Source organism: Pogona vitticeps, chromosome 11, assembly GCF_051106095.1.
Source record: "Pogona vitticeps strain Pit_001003342236 chromosome 11, PviZW2.1, whole genome shotgun sequence".
Taxonomy (NCBI): Eukaryota; Metazoa; Chordata; class Lepidosauria; order Squamata; family Agamidae; genus Pogona; species Pogona vitticeps.
The window spans coordinates 20236593-20262453 of NC_135793.1; the positions used below are offsets into that span (position 1 = coordinate 20236593).

General features: G+C 41.5%; 1 protein-coding gene across 15 annotated transcripts in view; it reads right to left on the minus strand.

The window, feature by feature from the left end:
• Window positions 1-25861, minus strand: part of MTMR1 (myotubularin related protein 1) — a 51461-nt gene that overhangs the window by 23110 nt on the left and 2490 nt on the right. For 3 of the 15 annotated variants that reach the window (XM_078380596.1, XM_078380598.1, XM_078380601.1), the window contains exons 2-13: window positions 23570-23675; window positions 21537-21560; window positions 18676-18729; window positions 15075-15150; window positions 10852-10946; window positions 10523-10630; window positions 9951-10049; window positions 9433-9516; window positions 8016-8165; window positions 6173-6361; window positions 5848-6033; window positions 2184-2390 (exon numbers count right to left, since the gene is read on the minus strand). In XM_078380596.1, coding sequence (XP_078236722.1) covers window positions 2184-2390; window positions 5848-6033; window positions 6173-6361; window positions 8016-8165; window positions 9433-9516; window positions 9951-10049; window positions 10523-10630; window positions 10852-10946; window positions 15075-15120 — 1164 coding nt within the window. In that variant the 5' untranslated portion in view covers window positions 15121-15150; window positions 18676-18729; window positions 21537-21560; window positions 23570-23675. Of the gene's footprint in view, window positions 1-2183; window positions 2391-5847; window positions 6034-6172; window positions 6362-8015; window positions 8166-9432; window positions 9517-9950; window positions 10050-10522; window positions 10631-10851; window positions 10947-15074; window positions 15151-18675; window positions 18730-20380; window positions 21150-21536; window positions 21561-23569; window positions 23676-25861 lie in introns of those variants that run through there. The other 12 variants (XM_072981068.2, XM_078380599.1, XM_072981070.2 and 9 more) reach the window with 10 other exon arrangements.

Consider the following 25861-nt stretch of genomic DNA (forward strand, 5'->3'; position numbering starts at 1 on the left):
ATACTGGGGGGAGCGGTACTGTCTCGTTTTATGTCTCCAAAGAACAAGTCCTCTCCCGGAGGGGAAGGGAGATTCAAGTCCAATTTAAGCGTCTTGGCAAGCCTGGACATCATCTGAGAGTAAGAAGAAAAATCCTCAGATGGAGAAGGAGCGTGAGTATCGCCAGTATCGGAAAGCACCAGATCACCCGGAGGTAAATCATGCGGTGGTAAGGGTGGGGGTGGCTCCTGATCGGAGTCAGAAGACCGCTCCGTGGACACCTCATCTGGATCAGAGGAGAAGACGTCCCTCTTCTTCCTTGGAGGGGGCTTCTCGACGTCGACCTGCGTTGTCGGGGGTCGAACGGGGACCACGGTCGGTGCCGAGGTGGGAGGGGCCGGTTGCGGTGGAGGGGCAACCGGTACCGGAAGAGGGTGGTCTTTGGCTCGAATGGCCCGGCGTCGGCGTCGAGGTCGGGTCGACTCCGAAGAAGAAGAGACATATATGTACCGGATCTTTTTGCGGTACCGGTCTCGAGAGGCGGATGTCGACGACGAAGGAGGAGACCGCGAACGGCCGCGTCGACGTCGATGGTGCTTACGACGCTTAGGGCGGTCGGAATCCGCCGAACGGGAAGAAGAGGACCGACGTCGGTGCTTGGTACGACGTCGATGAGAATGGTGCTTCTTCTTAGAGCGTTTACGCTTAGAGGATTTCGAGTCCGAGCGATCGCTAGAGTCGGACTGAGTGGAAGCTCGATGCCTCTTCTTCGATCGTTTCTGTCGAGGAGACTTCGACCTCGAGCGGTCGGAGGACGGGGACCGACTCGGGGAGCCATGCTTCTCCGTGCGAGAACGTTTGCCTCGAGGAGATTTAGACCTCGAGCGCACAGGTGATCGAGGTATCTTCTCTCGAGGAGATCTCGAGTCCGAGTGTACGGACGAGATCGACACGGGAGGCGACCCCTGGCCCGCAGGAAAAGGGCTATGTGGGGCAGAAGCGAGGCCAGTAGTGACGGCGACTAACTGGCTCGGCGTCGGGGAAGACCTTCCCGAAGGCGGTATCACTTCAGTACGTCGAGCAGGAGGAGGTGCGGGTGCCTCGGCCGAGGCCCCGAAGCGCCTCGACAACTCCTCAAGAATTGGCGATGGGATGGAACCCGAGCTCGGAGAAAGTGGAATAGATGTCATTTTAAGCTGGGCGGCCGCCTTAGCTTTGGACGATTTCGACGGCTTAGCTTTCGGAGCCGGAGGCTCGGGTGAAGCAGGAGCGGCCGATTTCGACGACGCGGATTTCTTCGACATTTTGGAAACTTTGGAGACGACTGAGTGAACAGGAGCTGCTCGAGAAGTGGAAGCCATTTCCCCCTCAGAGGGCGCCGTGGAAGACAACGTTGACTCCCACAGATGAAGTTTAAGGCGCTGTTGGCGAGCCTTGAGAGCGGCCTTAGTGAAGGCTTTGCAGTGTGGGCAAGCTTTGGGATTGTGCGACTCGCCCAAACAATACAGGCAAGTATCGTGGCCGTCTTGATGGGGGATTTTGCGGTCGCACACCACACACCTGCTGAACGGCCCTGAAGGGGACATAGGGTAGTAAGGAAACCGAAACGACAAGTCCAAGGATAAGGCAGAGCAGTCCAAACACAGTCCGAGTAAGCCAGAATATACACCGGGTCGTCAAGTTGAAGGGAAAAAGCGCTAGGGTAGTCCGTGAGCGAAGCAAAGGTCAAAGCCAAAAATCAGATAGATCGCAATAACGCAGCAATAAACGCAGCTAAGACGAGAGGCTCCAAACCGCTAGGCGGAAAAATGGAACTGAGGGACGGTTAGGCTGGGCGTGCGCAGTAGGGGTAGTCCTAAACATTGTTACTTTTCTCTTGCAGCTAGAAAACGTTCCGAGAGGCCCAACGCTGGCGCTGGTATTAACCCTTTGTGTGCATTCACAGAAGACCACGATGAAGAAAGAGCTTTTTTCTATCTTTGTTAAAGACCCAAGCTGACTGTGGGTGTTACGTCTACGTATGGCAAAGACAATCATAAGCCACAGTGGATGCTGACTATTAGCAACAGATGGGATAAACCCATGTTTTAATGACTGTTAATGCTTGCGTATAAGAAAGGCGACGTGTTTTCTACTTCTCCTTGCTCCAAAGCAAATCACTTTTCCAAAGCACAGTCTCCTTTTTCTACCTGTGCTACACTTACCATTGCAAAGCGATGTCCAAAACTCATCCACTCCTTCTCTAAGAGGACCTCAAAGCCTTTGATGGTTCTGTAATAGCCATCCAACATAAGCATGGCTAAAGACGACAGCTGAGCTGTCCGATCCCAGCCATCACTGCAATGAACCACCACCGATGTTTTGCCCGATTCAATTTTGTCAGCAATTCTCACACCTCCAGCAAGAAGCATCTTTAAGGAAGAAGAAAGGTTCCACGTTGAACAACAACTATAGTAGATGAGCTCTTTCACAAGAACACAGAAGACATTTTGCAAGACCAAAAAGTCTATGTAGTTTGGCATTCTGTTTCCAGCAGTGAAACAGAACTTAGCATGGCTTCTCCCTATATATTTTTCTGCAGAGACATACTTCTTTGGACATGGGGGTTTCACCTACCTGTCATAGTTAAGATAGATTGACAGACCTATTTTCTATGAATGATACATTGCCAGTGTGAGCTGACTGCCATCAATGATATACAATGTAGGTGGGCTGAGTTAATATAAGCAATCATTTTGTCAAATTAATACACCAAATACTAGTTAAATCTGTCCAGAAAATGCTAATCAGGATTTATATTATTCATCTACACTACAAACTATTGAACAAATTAAGGGAATCAAATGCACCAAACTATTCTAGACTGATCTTCAAATGGCCTTTACAAAAGAGCAGAGGCAATAATCAGATTCAATTCCCCCCCCCCCCCCAGATTAGTTGATTGAGAAGGTGTATTCTCTCTGAAGCAGATAAGAACTCTGCCTCCTTAGAAAGGGGTCTTCTGGATTGTATGCTGTCGATAAACTGTCAGAAGTCTGGGTCAATAGGATTACCAAGATACACTGCACATAATCAGAGGATCTTATAAACAACATACTACAAGATGGAATATATGACTCAATTTATCAACATTCTTAGAATTAAGAAATTCTACCCCCATAACTTTATGAACAAACATCAAGTACGATGAAAAAAATGTTAATAGTGTCTGCTAACATTACTGAAAGCAATGTTTTCCCAACGAAATCAGCATCTATGGAAGCTGTGCTCTGGTACAGAGACAATACACAGAAAAAATGACGACACTACATGACTTAGCTGGAAAGCTATGTTTACAAAAGAAGTGCTTCTGGTAGCTGGCCAAGCAGAATTGTAATTCTCATGGCAGTTTGCCAGATGGGAACAGAGAAAGAGAGAGAGAGAGAGAGAGAGAAAATGCCAGGTATGTGTGTGGTGGGGGTAGTGATTTGCCCACATGTTGTGTGCCAAATGTTCTGCGTGGCAAGGAAAGAGTGCTCTGTCTAAGAGTGAAAGAGATCCCTAACAAAATCGGCCCAAAATCTTCCCTTCGGGCACCTGATGATGGTATCTTTACAAAGATCATCGTTTTTATAGCATATTGTCCTGGAAATTGATTGCTCATTTCCCATCCTTCCATAGCAACTTCAACTATAAACAGACAGTTACTGGATGCTTCCGAATGTGACGGTTGATGATCTAATGACAGAGCCATTGCAAAATGAAGCACTCCAAACCTGGGACCATTTTGCAAAGGTTTCCTACCCATAATTTTTATGTTGGCCATGCAGAAACAACAACGGGCTTTTCCCATTGATCATATTCACCAACTCTTACCTTCTTGGCCCTCCACTTTGTCTGAAGGTAGCAAACGGAGCTGTTTTCGAAGACCATTCAAAATGCTGTTTATTACTATTAAAAAGCCCTAAATACAGAGCTTGTTAAGATTCTAAGTAATTCATTCTTGTTGCCATGTTTAAAAAGTCATCAGTTGTTGCTATTCATTGGAAATGTTAGAAAAATAACTAATTGTACTTCTTCCTGATTTTCTGTTACTTACTGAAACCTTCTTTAATTCCTAACAAAATATGAAAATGGGTGAAGAACAGTGAAAAAGAGATGGCACTGTTGACCAAGAACCTGTTGGGAATCACATTTCTACTATAAATTCATTAAATGACCCCAAGCACATCATCAGCTCCCAGCCTTGTGTGCACAAAAGCCATGTATCAATGATGCCAAGTTATGTGACCCAAGAGTTGTAAGTAGAGAAGGGGGCATTTGTATCCATATACAAATATCCCTGCACAGCTGAAGTTAATGAGGGTTCACCCTCCTGGGGCCGGACCGCCCACTTACGTGTCCAGCAGCACCGCCAGCCTCACTCATCCGTCCAGTCACTCCCCGAGCCCCGCTCTCTTCCTGCTCGGCTACCGACTCGGCAGCCGTGCAGGGAGACTCGTCCTCCCTCCCCTTGCCTGGAGTGGCTAGCCAAGCAGGAAGCGAGCAGGGCTCCAGGAGTGATTGGAAGGATGAGTGAGGCCGCCGCTGGCGGACATGTGAGTGGACGGTCTGGCCCCAGGGGTTGGAACCTCATTATCAAATACGAATACTCCCATCTCTAATTGTAAGGATTATATCGACATCTGTGGAATATGAAACCCTCAAAATGAACTGTATAAATTCCAAATCTCTTGAGGTTTCTATTACTCCGCCAATGGTCCTGGACAGAACGCTGCGGTGGTGGGTCACACTGGGGGCAGCTTTCTTAAGGTGAAAATGCTACTGGAAGTGTGTTCCTGTTGGAAATCAGTGTTTGGTTTTGATCTTATGCTGGTGATTCAATTTTGATGGCTAAGTTGTTGTCACTTAGCAAAGGAAACTCTCACCGGGCAAAAGGGTTGACTGATCAGATGAGAAAGGCAACACAGCCCCTTCTGTTGCCCACTCCACTATATCATCTCATCAGGGCACCTTTCTATCCTCTCCCCAGACCAAAGAATACTATGGCAGACCTTATGAGCCAAGCCAGTTCTTCTCTTTCAGGGCAGAGCAGCTATAAACGGGAGCTGGGCAAATTTGCACTGAGGCTGTTCAGACCTTACTTAAACATGGTTTTAAGTTACCCTGAAGATTTAAAACGGCAAGAAGGTGTCAAATAAATCTGTTTAACAATAGAATTTAAAATAGACATGATACATAGTCACAGCATGCCACAATTGCCTAAATCAGGGTGTGCAGAGTATGGCCCTCCAGATGACCTTGACTTCAATTCCCATCAGTCCTAAGTCAGCAAAACCCAAGGTAGGGAATGCTGGGCGTTGCAGTACAATTACCTCTGCAGGTGCTGCATTTCGCCCTACCCAGTCTAGACCAGTGGTTCTTAACCTTTGTTACTCAGATGCTTTTGAACTGCAACTCCCAGAAACCCCAGTCAGGACAGTTGGTGGTGAAGGCTTCTGGGAGTTGCAGTCCAAAACTCCTGAGTAACCCAAGGTTAAGAACCAGTGCTCTAGACCAGTGGTTCTTAACCTTTGTTACTCGGATGCTTTTGAACTGCAACTCCCAGAAACCCCAGTCAGGACAGCTGGTGGTGAAGGCTTCTGGGAGTTGCAGTCCAAAACTCCTGAGTAACCCAAGGTTAAGAACCAGTGCTCTAGACTCACAAAGAGAGTATGGCTCAATAAGGTTAAGAGCCAGTGGTCTAGACAATCTATACAGATTCTAATCCAGCATTTTCCCTCTTTCAGATTACCCTGGAGAGGTGTTCACATGGACCAGCATGTGAACATAACAAAGCAAAAAATAAAAAAATAAAAAATCAAGGTCTGTTTCCATGAAGCCCTTTACCCGTATATATTCCAACCAGTGAGTGCTCTCCACGTTGGACAGCCACCGAGACTCATCAATCGACGGGTAAACAATCTCCTTCAATTTGCGCAGCGATTCTCTCATCACATGGATATTTGGGATTTCCAAGAAGATCAGCTCCACATTTGGGTAGGCGCTTTCGCTTTCATATCCACCACCTTTCGCCTGAGAACAAACACAATTCATTTCAAGTCATTTTAAAAGACCAGAATACAGTCTAGTATTTAAAAATACGAAACAAACACACTTTTTTGTCCGTTGTAAAAGCTCATTTCATATTTTCCAGCGGTGTCCATTCTTTTACCTTATTTGTGTCTGCCACACTGCTCTGCCTGGCATCAAAGATGAAAAGCTTGTGAGACTGAGCATTGGCATCCATAATCGTCTGTAAATATTTCTCGTCTTCTTTGCATCGTTTGTCGTTTGGGCCCACAAGAGGTTGGCTGCAGCGTGTGATCGTAGCCTGGCTCTCTGGGTGTATCCAGGATAGCACCTAAGCAAAGTGTATACGTGCCAGTTTAAGAGTAAGAACAAAACCTATAAATACTTTGGAGCAGCTCACTTGTCAAAACTGAAAGCAGATTAAATGTCATGTGAAGATACTAAAACCAGCTGGTTGCAATTAACCTTAGATTTAAGTTAACAGTTGTCCAGGTATTTCTGTACCCCGGAAATCAGAGACTGCTGCAGAAATCACACAGAACTAGTTCTACAAAGTAGGCAATGTATAACACTGCTTACGATTCTTCCTTTGACAATGTCCTGAAAATTCATCGGTCGCCTGTCATATATAACCCCAACAAATCTCTTGCCTTTCCCCTCTGGAGTACTTTTTAGTCCCACACAATTTCATATATTAGGACAAAATGTCCCATCTGGTTTTGCATTCTGATTAGGATATAGACAAGCTGGGGTGAGCAATCAGATGAAAACCACCCTTCCAATGTCAAACAACAGACAGAGAGTAGAAGATGGCCGTCATGTGAAACATGACCACCTGCACTAATAACCTATTACACTATTTATGAGGACACGAATACTGTCCTATTAAAGAAGGCAAAAATATGCAGTTGTTACTCTACAGCCAGGGAATGTTAGTTGAGAAAACTTGTCAGCCGGGTGAAAACTAGCAGAACGTCTGCTAACTAATGACCTGACATATTTTGACACCATTTGACACAAAAAGGCATGCATCCCCTCTCCTCTTTATTATTTTTGTACTAAGGCAGCAGATAACAAAAACAGTAGACTAGAGAGAAGACTACATGCTTCCCAGCCTCGCCTCCTCCAGCCGGTACCCACCCACTACTCTGGGTGGCTTACAATTTACCGACTTGACTTGGAAATAACAATATCCGTGTTTTTAACAGAGAGAATTGGGGTTGCCTACAGAAAAAGAGGGCTGCCAGCTACTTGAAATAAATGTTCTGGCAAATGTTAACATGCATTTTACTGCCTCTTTATTCTTGCCTCCTCCTTCCAAACGCTTCTGTAGACGCAAGGCATTTTGATACCCTGCAATACGTTAGAATTGCAGGTGGTCAGAGAATACATTAGATGTCATTCACCCTAAATCTCATTTCCTTGGGTGGGGGTGGGGGGGGGTAAAAATGAAAAGAAACACAGCCCTTTGCACCATGAACCAAATGAAAGAATTCCCCAGCCCAAGAGAAGTCTTTAGAACTGAAGCCACAGCAAAGCAAAGCACTATTAAAAACTGAGGGGAAGTGGTGGTTTCTGAAAGTGGGGTCTGCTGCTTGACACATACCCCAAGCGATAAAAATATCCCCCTTTACATAAATCAGCTCTCTGGATTCTGTCCCTTGATAACAAAATGTTATGTCCTGGTAGAAAGCTTTTCAAACTAGGGATTTAATTTTTTCTAAAAGTTCCAATTCTGGCCTCAAACACTATCTTTCCCACTAACTGTAGCATTTACAAAATCAGTTCTATTCAATTTCCCCTTCTTTCACATGGGGGAAAAATGCAGGCATCTCTTTATACTTCAGTTCCCAGACTGAACTTTTTCCATTCCATTTCACATCGTCTTCCTTCTAGAAGACCCTGACTACTTTGGATCACACATCAAACTTCATCCCAACCATACACAGGAACAATTCTGTTTGGACTCAGGCGTTGTTACTTACTGGAACTCTGCCTTTCGCCCTGAATGCTGCTACTCTGGACAGATCATCATCTTTTACACTTGTTGGCACAACAAGAACGGCAGGATAGGTATCGCAAAATTCATAGGAACTGTTTATTTTAGATATTTTCCAGCTCTCATTAGGCAAACCCTGCATAGAAACAAAGCATTTTTTTAAAGAAATGAAGTTTAATATTATATAAATAGCCACATGCCATCAAGTTAACTCTGACTTATGGTGACCCTTTCCAGGGTTTTCCAGACACAGAATACTCAGAAGTGGTTTGCTATTCCCTTTTTCTTGGGGTGCCCTGGGACGGTGCAGCTGGCCCAAGGCCACACAGGCTGGCTCTACTTCAGAAGAGGCCCAGCGGGGAATCGGACTCCCAACCGCTGACTCCACAGCCAGATAAACAAATATACCTGGTTTTATATTCTTTAAACCTTCAACACAACATATTGATAGCAGACATAACATAGTACCCCTTTCCCCTTGTATGGACTGTCTGAATCTTACAGAAACTTGGTATCTACCCTGAATCAATGGGCACACATAAAGCTCAAAAATTAATGGAGTTAATAGCTCAATATGCCCCTTGCTTAGAAGCATACCTTTGAGGCAGAAAGCCCTGAGCAAATATCTAAAGGCCATTCTAAAAACAAATCTAGCATGTTTATTCCTTAGACCAAAAATGCACTGACCAGCAGTGCACCCGGAACAGAACTGGCATCATGCATACCAGTTTTCAACTAATATCCAGACAGATTTTTTTCACCAGCTGACGTTTCTAGACTTTGTTCAAAGGCTACCCCACATACTGTGCATTGCAGTGGATACAACTGGTGCATGAATTATCTGGATGCAGTCTGATCTCTCTAGACAAAGTCCCAAGGGAGTACCAGCTGAAACTGGCAAAAGGCACTCCTAGAGAACAGTATCATCCACACTTTCACAGATCTAACCAAACCTAAGAGTACATTTAAGCTATGAACATGGCCCTTTAACTGGAGTTCAATTTTACCCAAGATTAGCTACACCCCTCTGTCCGAAATGCTCATATTCACAACCTTTAGTAACTCCAGCACACTTTATGTTTTACCTTGTTCTGCTTTATGCCTCTAAATACCACCCTCTGGACTCCTCATAAAAAGTTCCACAGCCTCCATCAGGCTTGGTGGACGGAAACAAAAAAATAAAAATAAATAAAAATAAATAAATAAACAAGAGGTCACAGCATGTGTAGGCACCATCTGCAAATTTAAGGGCATAAGGTATGGCTCACTTTAACTTGTTTGTGACAATTTTGTTTCAGCAAAGTGCTAACAATTTTTTGGGTTGCCTATTATGCCCGTCAATATTTTGGCTCAATGACTGGTAGAGCAAGTTACTAAAGCAAGTGAAAAACATAGTTACTCACCTGTCTCTTATACTCTGCTATTGGATCATAAACCTTCCAGCCATTGGTGGGAAATTTCTCTTTATAGCTGAATGCAAAGAATGGCTGAATGAAGTGAAACAAACACATGCATTATTGATACAGTATTAAATTAGCCTCTGTCATTTCCCATCACAAGGCAGAGGAACCTTTTACCATGACTTTTACATATGAAAGTTTGCAAAATATTATTTATCACAAATATATCAAACAGAACTCCATCAACTGTTCTAGCTCTATTTATTTAGGAAGTAAGAGATGTCAATAAAATTTCATTGTAATAAAACTCAGACTATTAGTCTTGACCTGAAAAACGAAGTAAAAATGAATAAATGTGATTGATCTACTTCACTGAAGAAATTCAGTTAAGAGTCTTATTAATATTTTGAAATAAGAATCAGTAGATTATATTTAGATTCTTCCTCTCCTTTCTCATATGGTGCAGGCACAGAACACTGTTAGATAATTTTTTAATGACAACACCTCATGTGAATACTTACCAGCCCATGAGAAAGAGGAAATGCTCGTGTAATAAGGTTCTGAAAAATCTCCAGTCTATGTTCTTCCTGTTTATAGGCAAGCCGCAAGTTTCGCATATCCTGTTAAAATATATCTTAACATTTAGCATCTTATTTAAAAAAATATATCACACGAGTTACAAAACATTATTGAAAGACTTTGCATCATTATTTCTACTGCTATCTTAATTTGTGTTCATTTAAGGACGAATAAAACCCTGAGACTATTCATAGTTTTCTAATATCCTGCTAATAGATATCTTATTGGTTAGTAAGTTATATGGCGGAAAAACCTGTGTAACTCATGAATGCCACTGTAAGTATGCACTTCCATATAAACAACATACCTTCCTCGCACTAAGCTTTGCCTAAAATAGGTAATTCACTCTTTCCAATGTAATACAAAATGCCTGTGAACATTCCACAGCATCACAACAGCTTAGTTACAACTGCTAGTATGTGAGATACAATGTAAGGATCATCCACAGAAGTGAAAGAAATGAAAGGGCAACTTATCTGAGGAGTCATGCACACCCTCAAGGTTAAATGGATACCTTGCAGACAATTTCTATCCCACAGGAGCTGTCCCCGTGACTTTGCACTCCAATCTTCTCAACCCTGCTTATCACTCCAAGAGGAACATCAAGAATGAAATGAGGATCCTGGAATTAGAGGGAAAAGTAAACACAGATTTTCTTCATTGCAGCTCAGAGTAAATATTTAGCGTTCTACAGTCTGTACGAGATAAAGTTATACAGCTATAGTGGGACACATAAAGCTGCTATGTTTAGCTTATACGTGTGTGTCAGTTTCTGGAAAAGAAACACAAGGGAAAGACTGTAACTAAAAGATGCATGACGCACAATAAGGAACAAGGGCTCACCCTCTCAACATTCTTGAAATAAATTTTGAAATCTGTCACTGTCAGCGTACCACTGATGGCTCCGATAAATGGACAGATATACATGACATCTTTAGCTGGAAAAAATAAGGTGTCAGTTTATTAGTGCTAATATCCCTACCACAATATTTATTTTATTATGTATGTACACAAAGCAGGCAAAATATTTCATGCAAGGAAATTTCTCTATGCACCCTTTGTCTGACATTACACATAGATTAACTAAGCAAATCATTTCACAAGGTCGTCTTTAATGCCTATTTTTAATGCACATCCCTTCAAAAGAAAAGGTTTTCATCATGGGAAAAGGGGAAAAGAAAGGCCAACAAGTTATGTTTTAGAATTGTATGTGAAACGCCCAGATCCTATTCAGCCTTGGTGGGTGAAAAATCTGCTGACGTTGCGACCCATGAGATGGAGGAGGAGGGAAGACAGCAGCTTGCAGGGGGCTGGGGGGGTGGCATTGTGCTCAGGACCTTGATGAGTGTCTGACGCATCAACGGCCCTACTAGACCACTCTGTTGTCTCACAACAGCTGGGAATCCATTGCAGAAGGAGCTCTGGGACGTCTCCTGGCGCAAGTAAGGCAAACATGACCCCTGTACCACACCGACCTTGGTGACTACTAAGACGTCAGTCCCGTAAAAATAATTTTTGGACACCAAATATTGGAAGTTCACTTTGTACTGTTATTTGTATTTTAAGCTGGCTGGAGAGGTCAGTGAGTGAGATATCTATGGAACCAGAGGTTGGGAGTTTGATTCCTCCACCGTGCATCTCAAAAGAGCCAGCCTGGGTGGCCTTGGGCAAGCTGCACAGTCCCAGGATGACCCCAAAAGGAGGGAAGGGTAAACCACTTCTGAGTACTCTCTGTCTGGAAAACTCTGAAAAGGATTGCCATAAGTCACAATTGACTTGATGACACACGATAATGATGGCGATATGTATTTTTTTAGGAATGAATACACTGTGGAATTTAGCTAAGTTGAATAGAATTACTCCTCAGTAAGAGTGCAAATGCATGTTTACCTAGAAGAAAGATTTTCTAACTGCAACAGGACCTGTCCTTCTGTAAGTGTTTGTGTGTGTGTATGTCTGTGTGTTTGTGTTTGTGTGTGTTTTGCAGCACCAGTAGGGTTCCTACTTTTATCAGCTTCTGTAGTTACTCTGAATTCCAAAGGCAAGAGTGGTTTTTAATGGCAGAAGCAGTGAACAAAAAGTGACTAGGTTAGGGATAAATACTGTGCCTTGTTACTATGACCCAGTTAACAATGAGTTCAAGGCTTACACCAACACTTGTAAAATTGGTGGCTGGAAGATAATATTTTATTTCTCAAAATGATGAAGACAATAAATGTGAAGAATGAAATGTCACACGTAACACTGCCATTCCAGCTCAATCTTGTCCATCTGAAAGCACCATGTCAGCGTACCGAAGGCAGCGTTCCAGCGCTCGCTCAGATTACGCATCCAGCAGTGACAGTTACATTGAACAGCCACTCCCCAAGCTCCATGCATTAGTCATGTGGAAGAGCTCATGCTGCAGGCAAATGAGCAGACCAGAAATCTGCTTCTCCCCTGCCCCCACCCATGTAGCCTATTTAATAAATAATTTCCATTTTCAGGACTTCCAAAAGGGTGGAAGAAGAAATGCTTTCTAGCGCGGATTCAAGACAGTGCCTTTTGAATAAAATATGGCCCAACAGTTTCATTTGGTAACTCTGAAGACGAGAGCAAAACGTCCCTCTGATTTAACCCATATTGATCAGAGATCCCTGTTTTCCCAAGCAGTGAGAAGTTCTGGGGTAATGTGAGAGAGATGAGTTCCTTTTGGAAAAACATCCCCAGTTTATAAAGACTTAACGGTGTCTTAAGTAACACCTCCTCTATTTACAAGCTCTTCCTTACTGGACAGGTGAGAGCACAGCAGGCTGGGTAAGAAGATATGGATTATTCTTTACCTGCTCCACCTGGCACTTGGTTGAAGGCAGACCTATTTACGAGATAGTAAAGGTTACCTTAGTAGGAGGTTAGGAATCTACACCTCCATGCTCCCTTTGAGGGAGGCTAGCAATTTGGGTAAGGGGGTATTTAGAAGACCCCCCCCCTGTGTATATAAGGGGATATTTAAAAGACACCCCCCATGTGTGGTGTGTTTGTGTGTGTGAGTGACTGACAGAGACCCTAACTGGCTTTTCAAGGTAGGAGATGTTTCAGGAGTGGTTTCACCAGTGCTAACCCCCCCCCCACGAGTCCAACAGTCTAACCACTATGCCACTTAGCATACTCATTTAGAAGACAGGAGGACAGTACTGAAAATAAGCAGACTTTAAAAAAAAAGGATCAGCAGAATCAGTGCTGATTCTGCATCAGAGAACAGCGGGGGGGGGGACACTATAGTCTCCCTCTCCCCCCCCCACATACACACACAGTTGTTACCAGTCTAGCAAAAATCACAGCTCTCTCTCTCTCTCTCCGCCTATCAGTCAGAACTGTCAGCAGTCTTTCTCCTCACATACACAGGCTCAAGGAAATTATTCATTCACAATGAAGACTTAGACCACATTGAAGGAAACATCAGACAATCAACTATGAGCAGGAAATAATCAGCATAACAAGATGGCTGCTTGACTTCAGCATCATAAACACTCCCAGCCCACAGAAAACCTGTTTCTTCAAATCAGACGCTTACACAAGACACAGAATCATCCGTTGCAAAAGTCCAAATGTACAGATTCCTCTTTATATGACCATATTAAACAGGCTAGGGTCCATGCATCTAAAAGACTGCCCACCCACCAACATCTCCTTCAGAGACCCTTCCCGCGGCGCCCCTTGCCTTCGGAAGTTCACCCAAGGACTAATGCATGTCGGCAATGTGCCCTCAGTCTAATGGTCATCCCTGGGGTACAGGGAGCCTTGCCCGTCTGTTTGTGGGGGGCAGGGTTTGATTCAAAACCCGGAAGTAAACAGGAATTGAACCCAGCTGCCACTGTGCAGCGCCAATGGAGCTCTGTGCGCCCCCACGTGCATGCATCTTAGAGGGAACATTGGATACAGGATGATTCCTGGATTATTCAACTTCCATCCAAACATTTTTCATTGAATCCTTTGAATCACCAGACAAAAGACCTGCTCTCCCACACCCTCAATGACTCTGACTGGGCTTTCTGCCCTTTCAATTCTCCAGTGTTTATTGCTTTATTGTGCTTTTGTTTTATTTTAATGTTTATTTCACAAAAGGGAAGAGAAAACACTTGAAATAAAATAAACAATTGCTGTGGTTTTCTGAGGGTTCAAAAATGTCACAGCCACCTCTAAAATAGTCTTCTAAGGATGGGCAACATCACCCCCAGGAATCAGCAAGGTAAAGCTAAACACATGAAAGGAGGGGGCAGAATCACTTCATGGTTTAGAGCAGTGGTTCTTAACCTTGGGTTACTCAGGAGTTTTGGACTGCAACTCCCAGAAGCCTTCACCACCAACTGTGCTGCCTAGGGTTTCTGGGAGTTGCAGTTCAAAAACATCCGAGTAACAAAGGTTAAGAACCACTGGTTTAGAGCAGGATTAGGGACACTTCAGATGTTGTGGGACTCTAATTACCATCACCCCCTCAAGCCTGGCTAATGACAAGGGATGATGGGAGCTGTAGGCCAACCACTTCTGGAGGACAACTGGTTCCTCGCTTCCTGGTTCTGGAGGATCTGGAATTGTATGTAACAGCCACTCCATGGACACGCCTCGAACTCTTCTTCCAAGGAAGGTTTTTGATTTTTGCATTGAGAGGAGATATGGGCATGACCCTATTGGGAATTATAAGCAATTTATTTCAAAATGTTCAACATTATCACAATGTGAAGAGAAGCTATAGAAAAGAAAGGCTCTGAAGCGGCATCGAAACTATCTAAGGGTTTTATCAGCTGATTCTTCCACTGTGGAAGCACCACTGGGTTGTTCTTCATCCATTTAGCATGCCAGTCTCACAGCTGACTGGTAGGAATTGGTAATCAAAATTCTTCTCAGATTTTCTTGCCTTGGGTGCTCAGCATCTCCTACATCTCACTTGTGTTTAAGGAGTTAAGAATCCAGGATAAAAGCCAATAATTGAGTGTTAAAAACTCTAAAAATATACACAATGAATTACCTTTGTTTTACGTTTAGCCACAAACAAGGATGTTACTTCAGGCATTTAATATTCCACTTACCGATAGCTTTGATAGATTCTCCAGGAAAAAGTGGAGCCTCTTCCATCTGGGCGAGCTTGTTTCCATCCCTCAGCGCCTGGCAGAAATCCAAAGCCAGAAGTAAATCTCACATTCCATCTGCACCACTTCAAAACGTAAAAAAATATGGGATGTTTCCACTAGGAAGTTATGGGGAACAACACAAACTCTAGCTCGTTCTTTCTGGGCCCTTTAACACCATGGACTGGAGAGCAGACACCCACTTTGTCACGGTTAAAAGAGATCAGGAATGAATAACACAAATGCGTGTTTTCTCCTACCTGTGCAAACATGTGCAAATTGCCCTCTCTTTTAATTTCAATTAAAACATTTCAGAAACAAGGATAGCTCGAGCTGACCAAGGTGTTCACTTAGCCAGGATCTGAAAGGTTGGTCAAACATGTTTTGTAGCAACATCTTAAACATGCTTGATATTGCTGCAATTGCAAGGCTCAGATGAACTGAAGACAAAAGGGTCCGGATTTGTTCCCAAGAGGCAAGAGGGAGACCAGGGTTATCCTGCAGCCTGCCCTGGATCCCTTAACGATGTCTGCTCAGGTTCCATGCAGCATTAATGGACTCAGAGGGTCTTGCCGTTAATTATGTGCTACAAAATACGGACAAAGAGTTGTAAAACATGAGTTAGTATGAAAACATTTACACAAAGATTAGCTATGCCAATCAGCACATACAAAAGGTGAGCCAAAATTCAGGAAACCTTATGAATAAGTGTTTTACATGCATCTCCCAAATAAGCACATTGCCATGTTATACTCTAAAAATGTTGGCCTATCAAGCATTTTCAAGAAGTGGACTTTTGAATTTCTTAACTGCTTGCTGTCTGAAGCACAGTTTTTTCAAAATGTATATATTATATATATTTTAAATGAATGTTTTTAAAAATGTGTACTATTAATTTCTTCTGTAACACTATTAGATTATAAGGCTTATACTGGAAATCCTGTTCTACATTGTTATATACTGTACATATATTACAATATTATTACAGTGGCATCAAGTGAAGACTACAAATGGAGAGGTTATTTCCAGGACAGAGTTATTCCGTTTTGTTTCCTGCATTTTGATAGTAGGGCTTGATTCTCTCCACTCCCCCTCTTCCTCTCTTAATAAGCCTGCATGCTATTCCTGCGACAGTTTTTGCAGGACAAAGCCAGTCAGTTCTGGAACAAGCTGCCCAACCTTCTGTTCTCCTGTTTTAATTTAGCTTTTTTTCCTGTTGCTTGCTAGCCTTCCTATCCCAATGGAAGCTTTCTGCTGCAAAACAGCAGATTTTCCTTCTTGAGAGCACTAAGAGCAGGAGGCCAGATCCCCGATTAAACTCCAGACGCTCCCCACTGAAAATCCAATTGGAAGCTTGATCAAACACCGGTTGTGCACCTGTTGATCTGACTGTGGCACTTACAAGAAAGAAGATTTAGAAATCTGCTTATCTTCAGATTATAACCACGTCTACACCATTCTTCCACAATAAATAGATCAAATAAATAGGTAGATCATGCTTTTGAATGGCGCTACAAATATTCTAATAACAGGAAGTGCAAACTGTTACTTTACATTCCTGGCTTATATTTGGTTCAAAAACACAGGGAAGATGGACAATATATAAAGACTGGTAAATTGTTTTCAGGAAAATATTGTTCTGGCCTTTCTTGAGAACATACAAGATTTCTACATAAAGTTCCAGAGTAAAATTTGCAATTAAGATCTGGCATGAACAAACATCTGGCTAATTTTACAAGGAATCCCCACATATGTTCACCACAACTTCTGCAGCATTTTTTATTTGCGAGTTAGGATTAATACTGCAGACCTTCTCACAGATGCCTTCCTATATGGCCAACTGATGATGTTGCAGGTGTGTTGGCTCAGTCAGAGCCTGCTGGATCCTTGTGAAGAAACCAGCCAATTTATCACATGATTTTAACCAATTAAAAAGTAAAACCCTGTTTGTGTCATTCTCTGCTATATGGTATACTAACTGGTGCAATTAACTCATTCATAAACTACATTTAAATGTAGACTTTAATGGGCTCTTAATTACACTCTTTACTATGTACTATTCAGTTCAGCTGGCCTTCCTGCAAATTTATATACACTACTTCATATAAGTGAAAATTATATGCAGAAAAACTATAGGCATTTTTCTAGATTTGAGGTTCAGTCATCTATGCTGTGTATAGCCAAATACCACCTGTACGGGTCTTGTAATACTGAAAATGTTTAAGCAGCCCATTAACTGATTAAATGGCAGCTAATGAAGTTAATCCCATTAGTATTTTTATTGACAACCAACCCCCCCGGTGAACAATGGTTCTGTATTGTTTCATGCGACCCTCCTGCATTATTTAGACTTCATCGCCAGGATCCAAAAAACTGCACAAGCAGCTCTCTGTGTCCAAGGCAATTCTGATCTTGGGTTTTCTTCAACAGTAGCCCCACCATCAGAATGCCAAAGGTCCAAACTACCAAAGCAAAAGATTTTAAAAAATCCTGATAGGCATCTCTTGTGGGAATCGAGAGCGGCCTTTGGGTTCATGGCCAATTACTGTATAAACATCAAGTTCTTGTTTTACTCTGAAGCCCCATTTCCTAAGTAGATTATTCAAGAGGACACAGACACAGTGGATGTCTACCCTCATTGCTTCTGTGGGAGTCAAAAGGCCGAGGAATGCGAAGTCCATAACTCACGCTATTAAGTTGCTATGACTGAGTGACAAAGGGGAGGATAAGGAGGTGGGAATCATGCCCTTCACAATGCAAGAGGTTGTACAGCTAGAACAGTCTTAATGAGATGCCACCAGTGGACTGTGCTGGTTGCTTGGAGATACTGCACAGCTACACATCATCTCCCTCTTGCATTCAGGGACAATGACCTAGTGCTGCTGTCCATAAACACACACACACACAAACTCTGCATGGATTGTAATATTCAAAGTCCTATACTCTGCCCTGGGTAGGATTCTGTACGATGCATCCAGGAGTGAGCGGCATACAGTGGGACCCAAAAACTGGGTCAACAGATGCCCAGTTACCACTCCAAGGCCTAGTACACTGGGCACTTCTGCAAATAACCTTCAAGGATGAGCTGCTTAGAACAGTTGAGAAAAGAGCTGCTTGTAATCAGAATCTGGAGCGGCCATGAGTATAAGCAATATTTGTACAAGCTAACCTCCATATGCTTCTGAACGGGGCAAGATTGTGGATGTCACTTTCAGTATTATAAAACGAATCTAAAAAACAATAAATCTGGCAATGCTTTTGAACTCCTCTACAAATATTACCTGACGTGCACCTTTAACATACAACAGCATAAAAATAATCTTCCCCTCTAATGATAGCTAGGAACAATGATAGTTCACAAACCTTGGATCCAATGGAAAGAGAACAAATGGTAGAATGATGTGCTTTTTTTAAAAAAAAAAGCACTGGGTAAAAAATAAAACTTTGTAAAACACTTCTCAGACACATGGAATGGAGATTACGAAAACTAAAATGTTTACATCTCTACCACTCAAGAGTGACGTACTATGTGGTTAGATAACGAAATACAAGTAAAACTTGCCACCTGATCAACTTCTGCGTCAGAAGGATAGCCATTGTGTCCATCCTGTATCTCCTGAATAGCATGGTGCAGCAGTAGGCAAGCAGAAGTAATAGGGGGAAAAACATGCACATAATAGGTGAAAGGACAGAATTTTTATTTTTTAAGAGACAGTAGATACTTCAACATATTTCATCAGCTTTTTTTTTTGGTCTCCTGCAAAGATCAAGTACATCAAACATATATTTATGGCCTCTATTAAATCCAGTAGTGCTTTTTAATTTTTTTTTAATCAAGTGAACGGAAATGTGTACATTCCTATCCTTTGGAGAGCGAGTTCAGATACCAAAGAACCCAAAGTATGTACTGTCTTTCTGAAAACAAGCAACCCTTAAAACAGCAAAGACAGAATGTGGAGCAGGTCAACATGCTTAAAACAAGAGAAGAAATTCATTACAGCACATTATAACAGCAGAAAAGAAAAAACCATGCAGTTTTTTTGTTTTTGTTCTTGGTTTTAAGATTAAACTGTTACGTAATTTCCATCCACCCAAAAAATATTAACTCAAGTTAAAGTGGTTGTTGTGGATTAAAGTTAAAGTACTGCTCAGACCTTAAGGGTGCCCTTTGAAGATCTGCTTATTTGCAGAACTATAACATTCTGCTATCAGAGCAAAACAATTCAGGTTCAAACTGTAACCATTTCTGATAAACAGTTTAAGATGTCATTGTTTGAAAAATATTTCCAAATGCCAACTGGGTCAGTAGAATAATTTAATGAAACATTCAGACGGTTTTATTCTTTGCTTTTTCCCAGTTTACATACACATTTAAAGTCTCTACAGTTGACCAAAAGGTCACCAGAGCTTATGATATTTTTCTCACATTGACTTGTAAAGAGGCAAACAGTTAAGAGCCTCTTTATCTCAGGTTGGCCCTAGATCATAACTGGTGAAAGGGAAGATCTATTATTTCAACAGACAACACTAAATATTCGGAAGCCAAAAGCTATAATTTTTTTCTCCATAAAACACAATCGAGGCATTACCGATCCAGAGAAAAACATGCATGTTTTATTCTTTACTTCAAACTTAGAACTTCTGTGGAAAGCTCTATACTTCCACAGCGAAGGCACACCAGTCCAACTACTAGAGTTTTAGATTGCTATGCTTTATGGCCAAACATAATATGCAAACATTGTCTAAGCAAAGCCAGGTTAATGGCTTTGTAAATTAATGAGCCAAATTTGGGGATGAAACTAGACAACTAGATACATTCTTCAGGACTTCTTTCAATAATTCCTCTTATACCACAAAGTAAAGATCAGCTGAGTTTTTAGAAGCCAATGGTCATACTTTCAGATGATTAAGGTGTCCAACTTTTATTACAGGCACAATATTGCTTTCATAGAAACCTTCCCTACATCGACAAGAGAACTGAAGAGGGTGGAGTCCCACAAGAGAACTATGGCAGTCCCACAAAAAGTTGCTGAGAAAGAATCTGGTTGGATTCTGAACCATCCGATATACAGGGAAGGAAGGAAATGCTGAAGCAACGCAAACCTTAAACAATCCAGAAGCTCTGAACTTTAAGATTTGTAAAATTTCACCCTCTCTCTTTGTTTCTGTGCAACATAATTATTATTACAGATAAAGTCTCTTCATAAAGGAGGTAAAGCACTTCACACACACTCTTTTGGGAAAGCAACATCAGTCAGAAAACTTACCTTCCCCTTCCTTCAATCGGCTTGCACAGGGGCTGGAAGAAAGTTGTAACTATACAAGAGGTGTCTTGCTTTTATTACTCCATAGTAGTTTGGAAGTATTTCTAACTTCCAAAAACTTATCCAGCAAGAAATAGAGACAGCAGTTTCAAGAGAAGCTGACTGTTCTGGCAGGAGCTAAGTTGAATGCCAGCCTTCCAAATTTGTCTTCAAAGATGCTAGTTTGAGAATCTATTCGCTCTCCTAGTCAATCACATATACCCATTTTCAGCCCTACTGGTGCACAGAAAGTTGTAGGACAGGACAACTTTGTTCCTGCCTGTTATTGCATTATTTTAACGACTACAAAAAAAAAAAAAAACTAGACCAGCAGCTGCTGAACAACCTGTTCTCTGCTCTGTCTCTGCCCATTTGGAAATGAGAGTGCACGGAAAATATCAACACAGGTTCATCCTTGACAACAGTGCCTGAAACATAATATCCCTCCCTTTTCTTTGCTAATCTGAAATAAAACAAACACAATGCATAGTTTTGTATCTTTATACATCACAAGCTTCTCTGTAAAGGCTTCTAAGTAAAGTGTAACCACTGAATGACAATTTTTAGCCCCTCTGGGAGAAAGATGTAGGTCATCTCCCTGGGATCACAGACTCGGGAGTTTTACACTAAAAGCCTAGCAATTTCAGCAATGTTTGCATAAATGCAAGCATGGATTGAAACAATCTTATTTAAGTAGGGCAAACTAAGACTTATGGCTTGTTATTAAACTTCCTCTTCTAACGTCTTTAGCATACAGAACACATTAAGGTTGCTAATACAGTACTCTGTATGTACTAAAGCATGTCACCATCAGTTGAGACAATCCATTTTGCCAGAATTAAGGTAATAAAATTTAAGCTAGTACCATGCATTTTCAACATAACATGAAAATACTGCGCTCTCACACACTGGCTTTTATTGCTCAGGAAAACATTGTAATGTACATAAAACATTTCTATGGGAAACAAGCTGTTGCACTGCATAGCAAGATGGCCCAACTGGTTTAAAACAACCATTAATGAAATAAAGAAGAACACTAAGGCACACTGAGTTCTCAACACAGCACAAAAAACACAAACAGGTAAGAGGCTGATTTGCTGATAGCCACATTTATTCTTACCCTCAGAGTAGGCCGCCTGTATACCTGTTAGTTAAAATACAGATATTATCCAACAAGCATTGCATTCAAATCCAAAATTCAGGCAATACTACCTACCATCTCATCTTTTACAGCCTTATGTTCCTAGAAGTAGACTAATGAACATGTTACTGTTTATGGGAGCATGTAAATGTTAAGCAGAAAAGAAGCAAAAGTTCATCAAGCAGCCAGGTGGATTTTGTCTTACATCTCTTTAACTTGCCACCCATCTCTTCAATTACTTTCTTGACAGGGTAAAGAAAAGAAATCAAGAGATTCAAGCCATGTCGCACTATAACAAGTTGCATCAAGAAGCCCTAGGGGAAGAATAGTCTCTGCCTACAGATTCTGTCATAGTGCTTAAGCACCCAACAGGATTGCTTTCTTAAAAAACAAACAACACAGTGACAATGGGGGGGGGGGGGAAGAGACACAGGTTTTGACAGGAACACAGGAATGTTTCCACTGCTATGCAAAACACTGTTCTCAGAGTGTATTCACAACTGAAATAGTAAGATTTAACCTATAACGAACTGAAGATTTACAAAACTGTGTGTACACAGCAGGCTCCTGATTAACTGTGCTTACAATCACCTGTAATCATGTACTTAAGCCCTGTTGATTTCAAGGGAACTTGAGAAAGCTGAACTTAACAATGGATTGCACCTCAATTAGGCACAACTCAAGTACTGGATTTAAAAAAAAATCTTTTTCAGTTCCTAATAAAGAACCAGATTAGTCTCTCTATATCCATTCAAGCCTACCATGGAGGGAAATGGATATTATAAAAAACTACGAACTATAAAACAGGGCACCTGATGGCCTTCCATAACCACACATCTGCTGAGGCAGAACGGCAGTCTGAACTGAGAGGGGACAATGGAGTGCGTTTCGACACAGACACACACATACAGTGCCTTACAAAGACCACACAAACCATCTTCACTGTTTCACTGCCGCTAACAAATGTTTAGAACTTTTCATTATACTTAAAGAAGAGCCTCATGGCGCGGTGGTTAAACTGCAGTACCGCAGTGAGGGCTCTGCTCTGTGACTTGAGTTCAATCCCAGGCTCAGGAAGTGAGCTTGAGGTAGACTCAACCTTCCAGGGTTGGTAAATTGAGTACCTGGATCACCGGGGTTGGGGTGGGCGAATGTCTAGCCTTATACCAGAGGGATACATTGCCAGCAGTTCAACCCAATGAGGGGAAATACCTGACTCTCAAGTGACACAGAGAATTACAACGGAATAATCCTAGCTTTAAAAGATTCATTCCTTTTAAACTGTGTGTGCGATGTGCAGAGAGACAGATGTTAACATGAAAATGCTCTGCTCCTGAGGACTGTATCAAAACTGCCTACTGCATTTAACACCATGCTGTAAAAACCAAGCACAACAATACCAAATTTACCACAAAGCTTTATCAAAGGCAACAGCCATGATGATCCAGAGAGAATATTACATTCCGCTGTTGCACACTGCAGGGTATTCAAGCACAATATGCTGACTGTGTAAAGAAAAACACTCAGGACGGGAATTTTTAAATAGACGGCCCTCCGCTATGCTTCAATGGAGTCATCTCCAAGCACATGCCGACTCTTTTCTATGCTCGTAGAAATTTAAAGAATGTGCTACTTCTACCACCATCTGAACCTTGAGAACACTGCTAAGATTACTTAATTTTGCTTTAAATGAAACAAGATACTTCTTGATTCAGCTATGGTGATTTGTCTTTGCTTTTAATTGAAACAAGAGAAAGATGAACTACAAGTTTCCTTCTCACTACGACTGGCAGTAAAAACCTCAAACTAAGCAACAGTTTTAGATTCTGAATTGCATCAACATTTCAGCTTTAAAAATGAAGTATTATATGGTGCAATTTTAATCTTTTTTAAAAAGAAGGTGAAATACAGTATCACCTTGTTACTTTCCAGCTTCCTTTCACATCTTATTATTACAGAAAGAACTACATGACACTGATTATATAAATGCATGAATACATTAACAAACTTACCCGGTATTCTCTGGATATATTGTCTGAGGGCACAGCACCTGAAATCTGGCTAGAAATTGTAGCAGCTATGAGTTGCTTACACCATTCAACATGGGATCCTGTGGGGCTGAAAGAACAACAACAAAACAGAGTATTTAGTCAAATATTCTTGTTTTACCTAAATATAAGCACAGGGCATTGGTTTAGATCCTACATTGCCAAACTCAGGACAATCCTCAAAGGCTTGCTTTGCACGTGCTCTGTGCCTCAGCCCCTCCCTCCCTGCTTGCAGGTCTCCTCTGCCCCAGTAAGCAAGAAGTGCTGAATGCAAATGGCTAAAATCCTGCCGCTTTATAACCTTAAGTAGCACTAAAGCTGGTCCAAGGCATCAGTCAACTCCATTGATTCAAATGGGCCTACTCGCATTGTGACTTACAGTAATCACCAAACCTCCAAGGATTCAGTGGGCCTACTCTAGTATAACTTGCTATGCTAAGCAACAGGATCGCAACCAATACGTAAACATGCTTATAAATATTTACACACAATTTAAAAGTTATTTGAGGTGTACAGAAAAACTTTACTGGCACGCAGTGGCAAATGTATACTTATATCTTTTAATGACTTTATGTAGCAGAATAGATTTCTGGCTCACTGTGTGAAGCAGGTTCCCAAAAATATTTTAGTTCCCTATCTCTAAATTAAATTAAAATTTTATTTTTTTTTAAAAAAAATGTGCGAATCCATAGAGACATAACCTTCATTAAACTAGAGCTATCACATATTATTAGAAGGTGCTAAAAGAATACTGAAGTTATATAATTTAACTAGCATAAAACTAAGGAGGAAGAGAGAGAGATTTTAGTTTAGCATGTTAATTTCAACAGAACAACTGCAGCTGTTATCGATAAAAGAGAAAGTTCTGAATAAACACGCCTCGTTGTGGGGCGACATGCAGCTATGCAACAGTAGTATCAATAGGACACACTAGAATTATACACATTCAAGAAGTAGATCTTACACAAACACCTTTAGGATTCTGGCTATAGATTTAGTTTGTCCATCTCTGTTTTTCACTGTGGTTGAAATCATGCGGCCCAGCTCCGTGTGCACGATAGAAATGACAGCAGCAGCAAATCTCTGCTGATTAAAGACTTCCTTTGGTGACTTCAAGGGTACATGTGAATCATACACAATGTTGCTAAAATCAGCAAAGGAGGCCTTTGATCAGTGGCAATTTGCCACTGCTGATGACATTTCCATTGCACAAGTAGGGATGTGCAAAAGTATTTCAGTCCCTGTTTTAGATCAACTCACCTATTTGGAAATGAATCGTACCAATTCTGAGCAAAAGCATAATTGGAAAAGAAGAACATTCTCCCTGTCTTTCTAGCATTTTCCTGTAGGATGCTGCTTAAGCGTAACGAGAAATAATTTCATTTCATGCAGAGGTAACCATTTCAAAGAATCTAACAGTTGGAATAAAATCCACTTGATAAAAAAACCCTTTTCAAACAAAACAGTTCTGCAAAGTTTAAAGGAACCAGCAATATTTAAATTAGTATTTGAAAAAGTTCTACAAAACACTGGTTCATTATTCCACTGAACAAAAGGAAAGACAGAAATACAAGCTGTGGGAAGAATCTAACTTGAAAACAGAAAATGTATAGCAATTTAAGCATCTTTTTGCAGCCAAAAACTGGGGTGGGGTGGACTACACACTATGATGCTTTTTGGAAACAGTAAATCCAGGGGCTTAAACTGGATGATCTATTAAGTATTCTTCAGGTTTAGCAAGAGGATCTTTTTTTCAGGAATGTCTAAGCACTCAGGAAAAACATGAAAGCTATTTCCTAAAACAGCCAGAGGGGTCTGGCATTAAAGCCTAAGAAGAGTGCCAGATTCTGGAAAGCAAAATTGGAATCTGAGCCATGCTGCAAACAACATCAACAAGAGAAATGCTAACAAGGATGGAACAAGGGACAAACAAAATGTTCTTAACATGTGGTGTGTTTTTTAAAATGTAGCCCACTCTAATCAACTGAAAGCTCAAGGAAGAAGGTATGTTATACACACAACAGCCAGTGTGATGTAGCTATTAGAGAAAGATATCAGAAGTGAGAAAACCCAGGTTCAAACTGCTTGTCAGCCATTAAATTCACTGGATAACCTTATTTATTTATTATTTATTTACTTTCCCCCCCTCTTTGAAAAGGACCCAAGATAGCTTGCAACAATGAAAGACAATATTTAAAGATGAAAATGATGAGTATACAATGGTGGTTATCATTAAAAGACAATATTTAAACATTA